This window comes from Ochotona princeps, chromosome 15 (genome assembly GCF_030435755.1).
Source record: "Ochotona princeps isolate mOchPri1 chromosome 15, mOchPri1.hap1, whole genome shotgun sequence".
Taxonomy (NCBI): domain Eukaryota; kingdom Metazoa; phylum Chordata; class Mammalia; order Lagomorpha; family Ochotonidae; genus Ochotona; species Ochotona princeps.
This window is the reverse complement of record NC_080846.1, coordinates 3,265,681-3,282,230: the sequence shown is the minus strand read 5'-3', so window position 1 is coordinate 3,282,230 and position 16,550 is coordinate 3,265,681. Positions and strand designations below refer to the sequence as shown.

Below are 16,550 nucleotides of genomic sequence, written 5' to 3'. Positions count from 1 at the left end.
TGAACCCCAACCTTTCCACTCTCCGAATGAGCCATGACATGACCAGCATGGCAGAGTGGCACCACTCCAGCCTCTGCCTGCCTTGGGGACAGCAATGGCCCCAAAGACCCCGAAGGCACAGGGTCCACTGCTGACCTTTTGGAGCCCAGCTCCTGAAATGTCTCCCTGAGACCTCAGCTTCTCTCTGGATCCTGTGCCTCTCCAGCACCCGCTTTGGTGGCAGCCTCTGCCCATGACCCAGACTTTCCTTGGTGTTCCCTGGGGGGTTCCATGAAGGTGGGTGCCTTCTCCTTTACTTAAACACACAGCTCAAGGACAAGCAATCTCTTCCAAAGCACTTACCCCTGGTAAGCCACACCCACAAGTCAACACCCCTGGAAGAGGCTCCACAGCGCCCCGAGACCTCTGCTGGGCTCCAGCGACTCCAGGAGTATTTTAGCCAGAAAGTAAGGACAGGCAGGCGTGGGCAGAGACGTCAGAGGGACAGGGATTCTTAAAGGACCATCACGGGTTGAACTGTGTCGCTCAGAAGGATGACACTCAAGTCCTAACCCCCAGTGCCTGAGACATGACCTGGTTTGCAAAGAGGGTCGCTGTTGATGGAATCAAGCTCACAGAGGGCTGCATGGGATGAGGTGGGACCTAGTTCAGCAGCCATGCCCTTCTGAGGAGAGGGAGATGGGGACACACAGAGACAGGGGGACACGGTGAGGACAGCCGCGTGATGCCAGAAGTAGAGACTGGCACAGTGCAGCCATGCGGGCACAGGTGCCAGCACTGCCATGCTCTTGTTGATGTGGGGCCCTGGCACAGCCTGGCCCAAGACCTCACCTCCAGACACCCTGCCGGGAGCCGCCTTCAAAGACAGCTTTGGCCCCTTGGGCGCCGGAAATGGACACTTTCTTAAAAGCTGTTCCATGCTGCAAAGCACCCCTAAGGAGAGAGGCCGCCTCGTGCAGCGCCGTCTGGGTTTCCACAGTCTGCCACTTGGCCTGGGGTTGTGGGGTGGTGACAAGGGACGGCCTCCAGGAAGGCAGAGAGTGGACAGGACAAACAGCTGGGCCACACTTGGAGCTCTGCGCACTGGAGGAGTCCATCCAGGCCCCCTCCCCCAGCCTGTTTTTTTTTTTTTTTTTTTAAATAATGGAAATTCAATTTCCAACCGAAGACGACAGCTTCCGACATCTAATGGAGCAGAGAGGAACAGCTCAGGGAACTGCTCATTATGGGATTTTTGGAAAAGTTACCCCACCCTACTTTTCCTGTGTTAAAAGTGGCAGCGTGCGCACACAATCCCGCAGCTGTGGGTGCGTGCTAATGATACGGGCCTGCCCGGAACCCGAGCCAGACGGGAATGGTTGCTCATTTAATTAGGAACCGACTCCGGGCATGCCTGCGAGGTGCCCGCTCCTTTGTGATGCCCGCCTTCTCTTACAACTCCACTGCAACGAACCAGAGGTCCTCTTTTTACTCTAACCCCATCTCAAGGCATGGCCCCAGACCAGCCTCCTGCAGGCGCCCTCACATCTCTCCCTGCTCCCACTCCCCCCAGGACTGGCATTTGTCCGGACACTCCTCCTCCATGGTGGGGGCCGGATGAAAGTGCTAACAAAGACCCCTTCCTCGCTTGGGCACCCGCAGGCAGGCCCCCCCCCCAACCCCACTGCCTTTGTCTGGGTCTTTAGGGAAAGCTGTGCACTCCTTAGATCAAGCAACCATTCTGGGGAGAGATGCATGGCTTAGGAAGTGGAGTCCTTATTAGTGAATAAATCTTAATCCAGTTTGTCGGCTAATTACGCACGAGGGAAGGGGCTTTCTCCGGCTGCCCCGCAGGAAGGATTAAGGCCCTGTGTCCGGGGGCGCAGGGTTAAGCTCCAGGTTTGTAATGATGGAGTAATGAGCGCAGACCCCCACAGCCATTGATCAGGTTTCCTGTCCGCTGAGACAATGCCAGAAGTGGGCCCAGCAGTTAATTACGGGAGAGGTCAGAGGTCGCGCAAAACCAACACAAATCCATATACTTTTTCATTCCTAACTGCACACAATGACCGTGGCTCCGCTGGAGGGTGGGAAGGTCCTCCCCCCTGTCATCTGCAACAACCGTGGGGTTCAAGCTCCCCGTGACCTCTCCCAGTCTCCCCGCGGCTTCAGACTGCCAACCTTGGTCTGGGCTGTCTCTTGCGCTTCACAAACATCTGCCTCCACGAACACCCGAGTGAGCTCCCCAGCCCCGGACCCTCCTCTCGCTGGCCTCAGCGGCTTGGATGTGTCCTTGCACACAGCCAGAGCAGGGGCATGGGAACCGGGTGTGCTTCTGCAAACCTCAGGCCTTTGCAACATGTGTGGAACAAGCCTGAGCCATGCTGCACTCAAGACAGCCATCAGCAGGTGCAGGAGGTGCCCACAGCTGCTGCGGGCTCAGAGATGTTGCCTAGCCTACTCCCTGCAGGCAGCACAATCGGACAGGCCACCTGACTTCACAGTCAGGACCGTGCTGGATGAGCCCACTGAGGCGAGGGGCCAGGAAAAGCCAGCTGGTGGAGACAGTGTCAAGACGAGTGGTTTCTTAGGCTGAACAGCGAAGAGGGATGAGGATGCTGAGTTTTCTTTGGGGGTAGCAAAAACAATTCTAGGGGCTGGCATTGTGGCATGGTGGGTAACGCCACTGCCCGGGACGAATGAGAGTTTGCCCGAGTTCTGCCTGCTTCACTACCAATCCAGCTGCCCACTAACAGGCTAGGAAAAGCAGCGGCAGATGGTCCAGACGTGTGGGTCCCTGTGGTGCATGTGGAAGGCGTACGGAAAGCTTGGGGATTGTGGCTTTGGCCAGGCTCAGCCCTGGCCGTTCTGGGGAGTGAACCAGTGGATGGAAGATCTCTCTGCCTGTTTCCGATTTTCAAAATATTTTTTTAAAAAGAAAGAGATGCCATGGATGAACAGCTCTGAATCCCATAAAAAGCAAAGGATTGTACCCTCTGAAGGGGTGAAGTGCATGGGACATGAATGACCGGCCACTCTGTGTGGTCACACGCCGGGCAGCCTGGCCCCCCAGGGCTTAGGTGTTGGGGACAAATGACCACCTTGAGCTGGCCCCACGGCCATCCGCTGTGCTGGGCCACGCAGTGGTTGTTTTGTGTGTGTGTGTGTGTTTCCAAACCCCTTCTGTGGAATTCTGCTCCAGCAGCAATGAGAATGGCCACAGCAGGTCCTGTCTTACTGGGGAGTGGTTTACCCAGTGCCATAGCCCAAGGGCAAAGTCTGAGCCTCCCACATGGAACAGTGAATGGAGGCCCAGAGAGAGGAAGTGACGTGCCCACAACCACCCCGGAAGCTGAATGGCAAAGCCAGGGCCCACCAGGTGGGTGCAGGCCGGATTCTGCACTCCAACTGATGCACCTTTATCCAGACCCAGCTAGCGGTCCAAGGTTCCGCTCAGGATGAAGTCACACCCCAGCCCCTTTCCTCCTGTACCACCGTGGCCACCCTGGCCTTTGCCCCCAGAACCTGGCCATGAAGAGCCGCCAGCCTGCAGGGCACAATGTCACAGACACACACATATGCACCCTGTGTCAGAAGGCCTCCCTGCCACTCGAGCAGCCACATGCACCCCCTCTGTGCCTCTCCCCTGCCCCTGCCACGGCCCCACAGAAGCCAGCATTGCCCTGAACTGGGGGCTGCCCACAACAGGAGCCCCAGGGGCCTTGGACCCCTCCCTGCTCCTCGGCTCCAGTCAGCATGCAGAGAACTGTGCAGACTATGTCTGCAGGCCCAGGGCCAGGACGCAGCTCTCTAGGGACCACTCCCAGTGCTACTCCTCTCGACCACAAGGGCAGAGGGCCCAGGCGAAAGGCACGGGGCTCCTGGGGCAAGGGGTGCGTGCGGGAAACCCCAGAGGTCTGTGAGGAATGGCTGAGCCCGCGGCTGCTGTTAGCCCACCAGAAGTCCGAGGGAGCCGCGGGCCCATCTGGAGGAGCTCCTCGGAGCGCGCTCCCAGACCCCCTGACCTTGCCCGCACACACAAGCCCCGGCCCCCTTTGTCTCAAGGCCTTGGGGGAAGGCTACCATCCCTTTCAGTAGCATTCAAAGGCCAACCAGCCCACAGTTTATTTTCTTAGAAATAATGGTTTTTGCTGGTTAGCATTCCTCAGATGGAAAAACAAATATGGCCACTGTAAAAAGAAGCGGCCGGGAGGAGGCAAGAGGGCTGGGAGCTGGCAGACACGGGGTTGGGGCTGGGCTGGGGCAGAGACCCCTGGCCCTGGGAGACGTGGGGATTTAGAGATTAGAGCAGGAACGGCATGCAGGCCCCCGATGCTGCCTCCCACACACTCCGCGGGACCGGAAGGCCCTGGCCTCCAGTCTTCCCTGAGGCACCTCACATGCTTGCCATGCACACGTAGAAGAGTCGACGAGGCTGCTCGCAGGGCCAGAGCAGCTGCTTCGAAATCCTGGCCACGAGGGCTTCCACTGAACCTCACAGACCTGCTCGGCTCCACGCCCCCTTCCCCAGGACCTCTCCCTAACTTCTCCCCCTCCTCAGGAGGAGCCACACTCTCTTCCTCATGCCCACCACAGCCTTGTCTGTTGCACTTGCCGCATGCCACTGTCCTCACTTCTTTGCCAGTCCATCTCCTTTGGGACAGGATATATGTGCACATGGGCCCCAGCACCCATCCTGGCACACAGGAGCTATGGGGGAGCACTCCCCGGTACGTCGCTGAATGCAGGCACAGGGCACAGAGGAGCTATGCGGGAACACTCCCCGGTACGTCGCTGAATGCAGGCACAGGGCACAGAGGAGCTATGCGGGAGCACTCCCCGGTACGTCGCTGAACGCAGGCACAGGGCACAGAGGAGCTATGCGGGAGCACTCCCCGGTACGTCGCTGAATGCAGGCACAGGGCACAGAGGAGCTATGCGGGAGCACTCCCCGGTACATCGCTGAATGCAGGCACAGGGCATACGTTTTAGGACTCAGGGCGAGACTGACTTGCCTGTGATGCTTGTGTGCCAAGAGTGTAAACTCCCCCCGACCCCTAAACACAGACACGGGCCGCGACGCCTTGGCCCCGTTGCAGAGCTGGGCTGGCTGTACGCAACACGACCTAATTGTTGGCTGACAGCAACTGGGAGCTGGCCATCGGTCCTTCACAGCTTCTTCCTACCGCTGGTCTGCCGGACCCCGCAGCGCTTTCCTCTTCAGTGGGCGCACTACAGCATGTGCAATTGAGAGTTTTACAACCTGAAAGCTAGGCACCTGCCCTCCACCCCTGCCTTCTGCCACCTTCCCTGGCCTCCCCAGGGGCAGCGTCTTCACTGGGCATCGCCGTCATTCCCTAAGAAGGCTGCCTTAATAGGTTGTGAGGTCTGCTTTCAAACCAAGCGGATGGCTGGGTGTGTCATTGGGGGTTTTGTTCAAACGCTTTAATAACAAGCTCTGTAATCTCCTAACCCTGGTGATGGACAGGCCGACCCCGGGGGGGATAGGAAATTCAGGAAGTGACTATTTACTTTCATTACATACATGTTAATTTGCTGATCTCTGATGGCTGTGAGGTTGTCATTTTTTTCCCCTTTTCACACCAAAAAAGGATAAGACTCATATATTTGATATACTGTGGCCAAAACAAAGAGCAATTTCCCCCACCCAGAGTTTTAATTATAGCATTTTGGAACAGGCTCAGTTGGAACTTGCCAGTGGAACAAACCACTTGAATAAATGGCCTGCAAAATGAGGTCCTCCTAGAAGGGAGATGTGCGCCCTGGACCCAGACTAAACAGTGACTACCAGGAGGGCCCTCACCATTTAAACAAGTCAGCGGAGGGCGGCTTGCTCCTCGTTCGAGGCCTGGTCCTCATTACGAACGAGAGCTTTTAATTAAGATTAGCGAGACCCAATTCAAGCTATAATTTGGTCCTTTTCCTCAGCAAATGTCTATGAAAACAAGGCAATTAAGGTTACATGAGTTGAAGCATTTAAAGGGGACGCAGTGCCCTGGCCTCGCCCCGGCCTGCCCCTTCGGCAAAATGAGCACACACAGGCCCCGCTAATTCAGACCAGGCGGCCTGTGCCCAAGGAGCCTGGTGAGCTGCGGGTGTGCAGGGTTGGCTAAATGACGAGCTGGGATGGCTGGGGTGGGGGAAGAACAGGTTGTGCAAAGGCCCTGAGGTAGGAAGGGCTCACACCACTGCTGGAGGGAGGCAGTCAGGGCTGGGAAGCAGCAGTGGTTCCCAGGGCTGTGCTGAGGGCTGGGCTGGGCTTGGGGCTGCACTGCCCACTGTCTGCATGGCTCCTGGGGTTCTCATGCCCATCTCAGAGGAGCTGCGGGGGCACACCATGTGCCCAGATATGCCTGGAGCATTCACAACCACAGCTTCAAGATAACCTGTGGCAGAGTCCTCTCAGCCCCCTGGTGGTATCCTACAGCCTCTAACAAGTGGGAAGCCTATTGAGGCCACATTGCCAGGCACCCACCCTCTGTGCTCATCCCGTTCAACAGCAGACTCTGAGAGCTGTAGGACGGGGTCCTCGGGGGACCCCACATTCCATCCCTGGGCGCTGCGGCACCTCAGCGACTGCGGATGCAGGAGGCCAGGGCCGGAAATCAGACTTGTTTACTAGAGATGTACTACGAAGTCGGCTGCGGGAGAGCGGCAGGAGGTTTCCCAGCTCTCCAGCAGGTTTAACTGAAACGAGCACGCCTCCCGCCTACGCACTGTGAGCTGTCATCTCGGAACAGTTACGTCTCAGTAGTCCTCCAGGGCATCCACAGGTGGGGTCAACACCGAGGGTCTGTCTACGTTTGCACCGCCACCCTCAACAGGACGTGGGCTCCTCATTCCCTCACCCCAGGAAAGCAAGGGGCCAACCAGGGATCCCTACCTGCAGAACCCAGCCCACACCTGGCCTGGCTGCAGGCAAAAGCCCACACTCTCAGATTTCTTCTTCTTTTTTTTTTCCAATGCAGTGGACATTCAGGTAGTCTCTGCACTCCAAGCAGCCACAGCAGATGTCAAAGCCCCAGAAGGTTCTGCAGCATGGTCCTGGAGCAGCCAGGGGACGGGGGCTGGATGACTATGGCTGGGGCCCCAGGGATGTGAGCGCTTGTGGGCAAGTGGGAGAGGGATGCCCTGCACCCACGGCTCTCACGCATGGAGGATTCTGGAGCAAGTGACCATGTAGCATCCTCTGGTCGGTTCCCATTATTGTAATGCAGCAACTCATAGGCCCTGATTCACGCCGGTGCTGGCCTAAGCCCACCCACAGAGACTCCCCTGATACTGACTTCCGTTCACGGCACAGAAGCTCAGGGAGGGCAGGGCTGGACTGCACGGCACCTGAGCGGCTGTCACCATCTCGCGTGAAGCCACTCAGAGAGGCAGGGAAAACAGAAGCTGATGTTGGTGATGATGGCACCACACTGCTGAGCAAGTGTCCCCTGTGTGCTGTGCCAAGCAGGTGCCCAGTGCCCACTGCGCAACTCACGCAACCTACAGAGGGAGCTGTGCTGGCAGACACACCCGAAAGGGAAACTGAGGCTCCAAGAGAACAAATATCCAAGCTGTCCCCTCGGAGATGGGCTGCCCCTGGACAGGCTGCCCCTGGGGCTCCCAAGCAGCAGGCGGCCCGGCCTCACGAGGCAGAGTGAAGGACAAGCCCTCCCCAGTGCCGCTCCTTACCTCGCCAGCCCTTCCAGCGGCCCGCCTGGTGGGCAGACCAGTGTGCCTGTGTGTTCCTGTGCACCTGATGGCACACATGTGCATGTACAGCATGGCACTGCGTGGAGATGCCCACCAAACACCACGCTGAGACCACTCAGCCCCCTGGAAGGCGGTGCTGCGGCTCCTGCCAAATTCTAGCGTGGACAGAAGGGGGGACGCCAGAGGTGCTGAATGGGACATGCAAGGCTGTGGTGTCAACCCCTTACCCTACACCACTGGGAAGCAAGGGGGCCTTGGGAAAGACGCCACTCAGCTCGGCCTTTCTCCACCCCCACGTCCACTCAGAGGAAAGTGCGCATGGGCCATGCTGCACCTCAGTTCCTTCGAACACACACAATTCCAAACCCAGATGAGGCTCAGGCACCCAGGACTCCCATACCCGCCCTTGAGGGAGGCAGCTCCGTTTCTGGGAGGCTGGCGGGCTCCCTCCCAGCCGACATGCACAGCAGTGGGGCGGACACGGAGGGGCCCGCAGCGCTTGTCTGCACCAGGGAGCCGGGCGGGGAACTCACCCTCGCACTGCTTGCCTGCCCCCTTGTAGCCAGGCTTGCACAGGCACTTGTAGGACTTGGGTGTGTTCTGGCAGATGGCATCGATGTGGCAGTCATCGGTCCCCTCGGAACACTCGTCCACATCTACTGCTCCTGCGGGGGGGGGGACACGGGGCGTGAGGTGTGCTCCAGGAGGGGCCAGGGAAGCCCTGCCTCCCCCCCCCCCCCCAACTGACCCTGGAGCTTAGTAACAGTAACGGCTGCCGTGAGACAGGCAGCCACCGGCAGCATCTTCAGGCAGCGTCTCTGCCTCTGTGCCGGCCTGACGTTACCAACACATACGACTCATTTATTTTCACAAGTGGCTTCCATGCCCACTACAGAGATGAGAAAACCGAGGCTTAAGGACACAACTGGATAAAGCTCTCTATGGTCACATGCCACCCAGTCCACTGCCACTTGGTTCTTTCTAGAATTCGGGGGGCTGGAAAGGTCCTGGGGGTCATGTAAATCTCACCCTTTCGGGTTGCAGGCCAGGCTGGATTGGCGAGCAGAGGCCCATCAGGAGGCCCTTCACAGGGACCCCAACGTGGGACCCGAATGTGGGACCCCAGCAGCCTCTTGGCCACGGGTGCTCTATCTGCCCTGCCATTGGGCCTTCTGATGCCAGCACCCCTACCACCACCCCCTCTCCTCTGCAGCTCAGAAATCTAGAAACCAACCTGATTCTTGCGGCCCAGTTTTGAAATTCACACTCAGTTCTAGCTCCTGGCACTCCACACCGCCCGCCCTATCTCAGATGCAGACGGCAAACTGGACTCTGCCGGTCTGTGTGTGCACCCCCTTGCCTCTGCCTGTCTGTGTGTGCATCCCCTTGCCTCTCGTACACACTGAGTTCAGGCACGGAGGGAAGCCAGGGCAGCACGGAACACTATGCCACACTCGGGGTTAACCGCTCAGGCTGCAGACCACGGCATGGAGGTCCCACGGGTTTGGCTATGGGGGCTGGCAGCTCATGCGAGGCAGATCAGACCTGGACACCAAGCAGGATTGGCCATCCACCCCGCCCTGTCACCCTGAACTATCATGAGCTCAGAGGCTGGCCAGACATAGGGACACAGGAGGACAGCACAGGGCACTCGCTGGGGCAGCCTCGAAGGCCGCCACCGTCCCCTGCCTGGCACTCCTCAGGAGCAAACAGAAGGACCTCCACCCTTCGTGGCTGGTCTCCAAGAGTGCACACTCTGAATGTCTGGGCCCCAGATCTGCATGTGGGCCTCTCTGAGACTCCCTCACCCCAAGATTCTCCCTCCTCTGCCCTGGCGCTCCAGGCTGCAGCCCATTCTCACTGGGAGACAGACAGCGCAAAGAGGGCAGGGTGACCTGCCCCCAGCCGCACACAGGCATGCATGCGTGGCGTCATTTCTCAGAGCGGACGTGCCTTCTTGGGTGGGCAGCCCAGGCCAAAGGCAGGATGGAAAAGGGGGCTAGTGGCCAGTTACTGCCGAAACCAGAGGCAGTGACCGGATGACCAGGATAACGACAGGCCAGAGGCCAGGGTGGGCTGAAGCCATTCTGAGACAGGACCAGGAAGGGTAGGAAAGGGACAGGGAGAGGGTGGGGTGGGGGAGTATCTGGAGCTCCATTCTTGTGCCCTGACCCCCACCCTGGCCAGATGATGGGGGCTCTCACCAGGAGGCAAACACCCTGAGGACTGGGCGAGACCATCTCCCAACAACACACACCTCACAACACCCAGGACCCCAGCCACACTTCCCCTGGCCTGGCTGGGTTCCCCCAGCAGGGCAGCCCAGTGCGCCCACCACAGGCTGCTCTGCTGCCTTTGGAAACCTGGCTTGACCTTCACGGGGGAGGCAGGCGGGGCGAGGGCGCTCCACAGCCACAGAACCTGCAGCAGGCAGGGGCATCCCAGAGCAACAGGGGAGCCGAGAAGCAAGGGAGACCAGGACCCAAAGATGGCAGAGACACCCCCAGACACGCAACCATCAGAGCTGGAGTCAGAAAGCTGGGTTCCAGCCATGGGTGGGGCCCACCACCTGGTGCTCTCGCTGGGGGCAGGAGAGTGCTCCCAGAGCCAGGATGGGAGGCAGGAGGATCCCCCCACCTCTCCAGCCCCATCTTCCAACTCCTGGGAAGACAGTCGGGGGAGGGGAGGCAGTGTCTTCAACCTGGCCAAAGAGTCCCTTTCCCACCACCAGAGACGAGGCACGGGCTGGGCCCCCCACCTGGGCCCTGACCACAGCGGCTGGCTCCCTACTGACGCCCGCTCTGGTCTCCCCCGCCTCCTCTCTGTCCATCCGTCCGTCACTTTCCAGGCCTTCCATCCTTCTGCCTCCCTCCTCCGGGCGCCTCAGTCTCACCTGCCCTCTCTTCCGGGGACTATCCCACAGCCCTCTCCTCGGACCTGCCTTTCGCCTCCTCCCGTTCCCCACGGGGGTCCCGGGCTCTGCCCACCCTCCCGCGTGGTGCCCCTTTTGTCCGTCTGTCCGCCTCTTTTGTCTGTCCCCTTTCCCTGTCCGTCGGTCCCTCCCTCCTTCGGGGCGTGCGTCCTTTCTCCCTCGCCGAGGGCCCGCGCGCCCTTTTGCACCCCTTTGCGCCCCTCCCGGCGGCGGGCACCGCCCCCCCCCAGGCCCAGCCGTCGCGCTCTCTGCTCCCTCTCGCGTTCCTGCGGCGGCCCCGCCGGGCTCCGAAGCCCCGCCGCCGGGTTGTGGGGGAGACCCGCCCCGTAAGTTACTTTGCCCGACGGTCTGGGCGGGCGCGGGGGCCGAGACCCGGGCGGACAGCAGCCCTCTCGAAGGCGCGCCCGGGTGGGGGGACCCCTCTTTCCCCGAGGACCGCGCCCCTGCCTGCGGTCGGGCGCTTACCTGGGAGCCCGCTGCCCCCTGCCAGCCGCCCGCGCGCGCCCAGGGCGAGCAGCACGCACAAGTGCCAGCGCACGGCCGCCGCGCCCATGCTCGCTGCGGGCCCGGCCGGGCGTGGGGCGTGCGGCGCGCGCGGGTGCTACCGGCCGCTGCCGCGAGCGCTCCTGGTGCTCGCTGCTCGGCCGGCGCTCGGGCTCCCCAGCCACCGAGCCGGCGCGGCTGACGAGCTGACAGCCGCGCGCCCATTGGGCCGCGGGCGCCGGGGGCAGGGCGGCTGGCGGGGCTGACCAATGGACGCCGCACGCCGGCTCGCGGGGGAAGGGGCGGGCCGGGGCGGCCGGGCCGCCCCCTCCTCTCGGGACGGGCGGCAGGTGGGGGGTGGGGGCCGGGCGGCTGGCGCGGCTCGGGGTGAGCCGGGTGCGCGGTGTCTCGGAGGCTGCCCCCGCCGAGTGGGCCCCCGGCCACCCGTGGCCGCAGCGTCGAGGGTGGACGCCCCTCTGGGGCAGCGCTGTCTGCACCGCCCCGGCTCACATGGGGGAGCAGAGGAGGGGGGCTGCGAGCGGCTCCGGGAGGTCCAAGGGGACCCCGCGGCATCCAGCTGTAGCGAGAGCCACGCCGGGGCGCGCGGCCGAGCCGTCGGCGCAGCCACCAGTGGACGCCGCGCCCCGCGGGGCCCCGTGGTGGTCGGGACGATCGCTTTGCGCCCCTTCCACGCAAGGGAACTTTCCAGCAGGCCCAGAGGACAATGGCCGGCGCGCGGCCGTCCCGGGGCGGGCGCAAGACACATGTCTGGAACCCCCCCCCCACGCACTGCTGCCCAGGCGCCCCTTCCCGGCGGGCGCAGCCACTGGGTGGGCTGGCCTCGGCTGGCCGGCAGCCTTCGCTGACCGCCGGTGCGGTGCGGGGCCTGAGTCTCTCTAGGGCCAGTCTCCGCTGCGACGTGGGGTGGTGGCCACGGGGGGCAGAGGAAGCATCGCAGTGGGTGCACCGCACCCTGGCCAGGTCTGTCACCCAAAGTGTGGTGGGCGCCGCCGCGGAGGCCCCGCCGGACATAAATGGCCCTTCTGAGCTGCAGGCTGGACACGGGGAGGGAAGGAAGTTCGGAGCGGCCGAGGCCCATCTCCTTGACAACCAGCAGTAAGAGCGCCTTTTTTTCTGCGCTCGCAGGGCCCCACTCAAAGACCAGACTTTCCTCTTTTTGTCCACTCGGCCTGCACCAGTGTGTGTCCAGCCATTCCCTGCACAGCCGCTCCTCCCTTCCCCCAACACACTCGCACACTGCACACACCACGCACACACTGTCCCCCTGCACACACACACAGCTCCATAGCCCACCTCCTCAGCTCCAGCCAATGTGCCTCCCTGAGAGCCCCCTTGACGTGAGCGTAGGGCACCAGCCTGGGCTCTGGGGCCGTGTGCGGGTGAGTGACCAAGCAAGGCCACTCTCCCTCGGCCTTCCAGACATGCCCCTGTGCGTGGCTGCTGTTGGCTGGAGGGGAGAGCTGTGTATGTGTACGTGGGGGCAGACCCCGGTGCGGGGTGAGCGGTCAGGCTGTTCTCACCTCGAGGCCTTGCCCTAGCCGAGGAACCATGTCGGCTGCGTGTGCTAGGCATGGACACTTCCCGTGACGTTCGCAGAGGGCTTCCCGCCTTGCGCTGGTGCCGGGAGAAGGGACGGGGCGGGAGGACGCCGGCTTCTCACAGATGCGCACGAGGAGGAGGCTTGTGGGCCGTGTCCACCTGGGAGGTGTGGTCAGGACTCCCAGGGGAGGTGGCTTAAGATCAAGCATGAAGAAGAGAACTTGACAGTCAAGGAAGGACAGCTGGACTGAGATCTGCCAGAGCGGGCGAGGAGGAAGTGAAGGAACTAGAGAACGTTCTGGAAGCTCTGTGCAAACCATAGAGCCCTGTGTGTGGGTGGCGGTATCATGACAGAGGTCTGTGGCTGGGCCGGTGAGCACCGTAATGCCAGGACTGCAGCTCGGGATGCCTTAGCAGCTCGGGGGAACGGGGGTCCTTTGAGGGGTGCTCGGTGATCCCCACCGCCTTCCCAATGACCTCTCATGGCACACTGAGCTCCTCCGCAGTAGTCCGGGTCCATGCAAGCCACTGGCCAAGACAGTCCACTGGCCAAGACACCTGGCCCTTTGGCGCCCCCTGGTGACATTCTGAGGGAAGTGAGCTGCCCTGTTTCACAGGACTGCAGAAGCTGAACCTGGACTTGGAGTTGGGCTGGGCCTTACCTGCTCGGGAGGCAGCTGGACTCAGTCATGCTCCTGGGGCATCTGGAGGTCTCAGGGTCACTGTGGCGTGGGTTTGCCCATCAGTAACGTGAGATATGCTTGTGCTGGCTACATCAGATGTTGCCCCCTGAGCGTGCCTGCTGCACACGGACCTTGGGACACGCTGCTGGGGTGTGGGTAGCTGCCGGGACCCTCTGCTTGTGGCCATAGACACTGGTGAGCCAAATGCCTTGTTGTTTAGCTTCCCGAGAAAGGAGGCTCCTTGCTGAAGGAGCCACCTGAGAGGTGACCGTCTCCTTTCACATTCAACTTGGATTTGCTCCTTAACACCCCAGTGCTCGCTTGGGGATCCAGTGGGGTCTTCCCCGGCAACCCCTAAGTGACCCTGGGCCACAGACATGCAGAGTCTCAGGCTGCAGGAGCCCATCTGGGTGTGGTACTTGTGGTCACTGCCCCGTCCCATGTCAGGTATCCCTGTGGGGGCCAGCCCTGGGCACCACATCTTGGGCCACTGTCCCCATCCTGCGAGCAGGCAGGGACCAAGGCCGCCTGTTGGGGGTCACAGGTGGGATGTGAGCTGGAATGCCAGGCATGAGGCAGTGTGGGGCATGCCTGGCGGAGGGTAGAGGTGGGCAGACCCACAGGGCGCTGGCTCCAGGGGTCCAGCACTGACCTTATCGAGGTAGGCTTGAGTTAGAGTTCCTGAAAGTCCCAGAGCAAGAGCTGGCGTGGACTCCACAAGAGGCTGGTGCAGAGACATGACGGGGCAGCACTGAAGGAGTGGTGGGCATGGGGATGAGGGTGGCTCCTCATCCAGGGCCAGGGGCACCTGAGAGCAGCAGGCTAAGGCAGGAGAAGCTGAGGGCCCCGGTGGGGGGCCCAGGCAAAGGTATCCAAGGAGCAGAGGATCTGGGAACTGGGCCTCAACTGCCCCATCTGCTTCCAGGCTTCACTGCTGGCCTTTCCTGAGGCTCTGTCCATGGGCTTGGCTGCCATGGGTCACTTCTAGGTGGGGGTGGGAACACATCTGGAAAATACCAGCCCTTGTCTGGTCTGGTTTAACTCCAGGGTTGTCCACGAAGGAGGCTGGTACAGCAGAGGCACCCCTGAGATGGGCAGATGCAGCCCTCTGTGCGCTCTGAGCCACTGGGGCCTCTTGCTGACAGCTTTTATCTTCCAGGAATGCCGGGGGGAGTCAGGGCCGTGCAGGGAGAGCCCGGCCCCGGGCCTGGCCCTCCTCGCTCCCCAAGGACAGCTCTACACCCTTGGTGGTGATGTCCCCGGAGCCGTTCATAGTGACAGTGACAACAGGCATTTGTGCAGGACTTCAGTGGACACAGTCACCATCATGCCATGGCCTTGCTGGGGCCTCTGCTCAGCTCACCCCCCATGCTCCCTGGCTTACAGGCCACAGCTGTGAGGCGGCCCAGGCTCTGGCCGGGCCCAGGTGAAGGGGACACACTGAGTGACAGCCTAGGATCTGGCCTCAGGAAGATGGGACAGAGGTGGCCCAGGGGTCAGGTGGCAGGAATGGGGGGTCTTGTACTCCAGACCCCTGGAGCTCACATTCAGTTCCTCTTGGAATGAGTTGCCCCTCGGAGGTTCAGCTGGAGGGGAGGGCCCACCTTGGACACAAGGCAGAGCTGGGCAAGCCCTGGGGAGTTTCCAAAGCTGCTTCTGCGAGCTAGCAGGGGCGCTGGAGGCCGGGCTGCGGGCGCATCAGGCTAGCGCGAGGAGGAAGGAAGCAAAGTCTCCACTGAGCACCGGCCGTGTACCTCCAGCGTTGGAGGGGGTGGCGCTGGCCCTGGGCCTTGAAGGGCAGAAAGAATGTCAGCCGTCCCCCTGCCAAGGCTGGGGGATGAGGAAAGGAATGCTCCAGACAGCACCATCCGTTCTGGAGAGCTAGGCGCTGGCTCTGAGGCCTGCGCATTGTTGTGATAACAGGAGGGCTGGCCGGGCGTGTGAGGGAAGATGTGCGGGTGAGACTGCACAGAGGAGACAAGTGGGATTTTTGTAGGATGAGAAGGAAGTCAAGAGGAGACTTGGGGGCAAGGAGCAGTCCACGTGGAAGAGGAGGCCTAGAACATTCTGGAATGCAAGGGACACTGTAGGGTGGGCTGCAGGCAGAGCTGTGCATGTGGAGCTGGCAGTGGTGGGAGGCACAGACAGGTTCGGAGCTGGGAGACTACAGGGGCAGGCCTCTTTGCTGGAAAGAGCCCTTGGACCTGGGAGTGCACGCTGCCCACAGGGCGAAGGCACCAGCGGAAACCCCCGGCCCTGAGCCTGTGCCTTGGCTCTCGCACAGCCAGCTCCCCAGGGGTTCCTCCTGCTGGGCATCCGGGGTCTAATCCTTGGGGAAACCCCCTGCTCTGGGGGAGTCCCCTCTGCCCTGCCCCTGTGGCGATGCGTGCCCTCAGCCTGGCCCTGTGCACCTGCATGGCCTGAGCACATTTCCCCACCCCCTCATTTGTCTGTTTGAGGAACAGTCTAGCACCTTTTTGATCTCAGATTCAGGCAAAACTACTTTAATGTAAACCCTGGAGGGCAGGGTGGGGGATCCACCGTGGTGAGCTGCCAAGACCCTGGCCTGGCCTGACCTGGAAGCCACAGGGATTCGATTCCAGGGGGCTCCCTGTTTTGAGCTAAGGCTGCAAGAACACGCTCTTAGTTCAAGGGCCAACTTGGTCACCCTCTTCTTGCCTCCCCCAGCATGGGGCTGGCTCCCGTGCTCGGGAGGCAGAGTCGGGGGACCCAGGAGGCAAAGTGTCTTCAGCGAAAGTGCCCACCCAGGAAGGTGGGTATGTAGGGAGAAGGGGGTGGTCTTCTGTCATCAGTGAGGAGAACATCTTGGAAGTGTGGAAGAAGAGGAGGAAGACGTGGACTGAGACACGGGGATCTCGGAGGGGGACAAAGAGGGCCTGTCCATGGGTCCGACAGCCGGAAGAAGCTTAAAACCCAAGAGTGACCATGGCCGGCGAGGGCCGAGAGCACATGGCCACACAGGCAAGGGGTCCTCTAGCTCAGGCTGAGCTCTTAACATAGCCAGGAGGGCTTGGACGAACCGCTGAGCTCCTGAGATAGCGCTGAAGGTGTGGGCTGAGGTCATTGCTCACAATACAGCAGAAGGGATGCAAAGGGGCCCAGCAGGAGCAAGGCGGAGGAACTCCAGGGTAAATGAGCCAGGCCTGTGAGCCGGCAGTTTGCAGGGAAGT

The 16,550-nt window shown here is 61.4% G+C and overlaps 1 protein-coding gene across 3 annotated transcripts in view; it reads right to left on the bottom strand.

Annotated features, from left to right (window-relative positions):
* Window positions 1–11,266, bottom strand: part of SCUBE1 (signal peptide, CUB domain and EGF like domain containing 1) — an 86,049-nt gene extending 74,783 nt beyond the window's left edge. The window contains exons 1-2 of one of the 3 annotated variants that reach the window (XM_004589440.2): window positions 11,099–11,266; window positions 8,235–8,366 (exon numbers count right to left, since the gene is read on the bottom strand). In XM_004589440.2, coding sequence (XP_004589497.2) covers window positions 8,235–8,366; window positions 11,099–11,186 — 220 coding nt within the window. In that variant the 5' untranslated portion in view covers window positions 11,187–11,266. The remainder of the gene's footprint in view (window positions 1–8,234; window positions 8,367–11,098) is intronic. The other 2 variants (XM_004589441.2, XM_004589442.2) reach the window with 2 other exon arrangements.
* Between the last annotated feature and the right edge of the window lie 5,284 nt (window positions 11,267–16,550).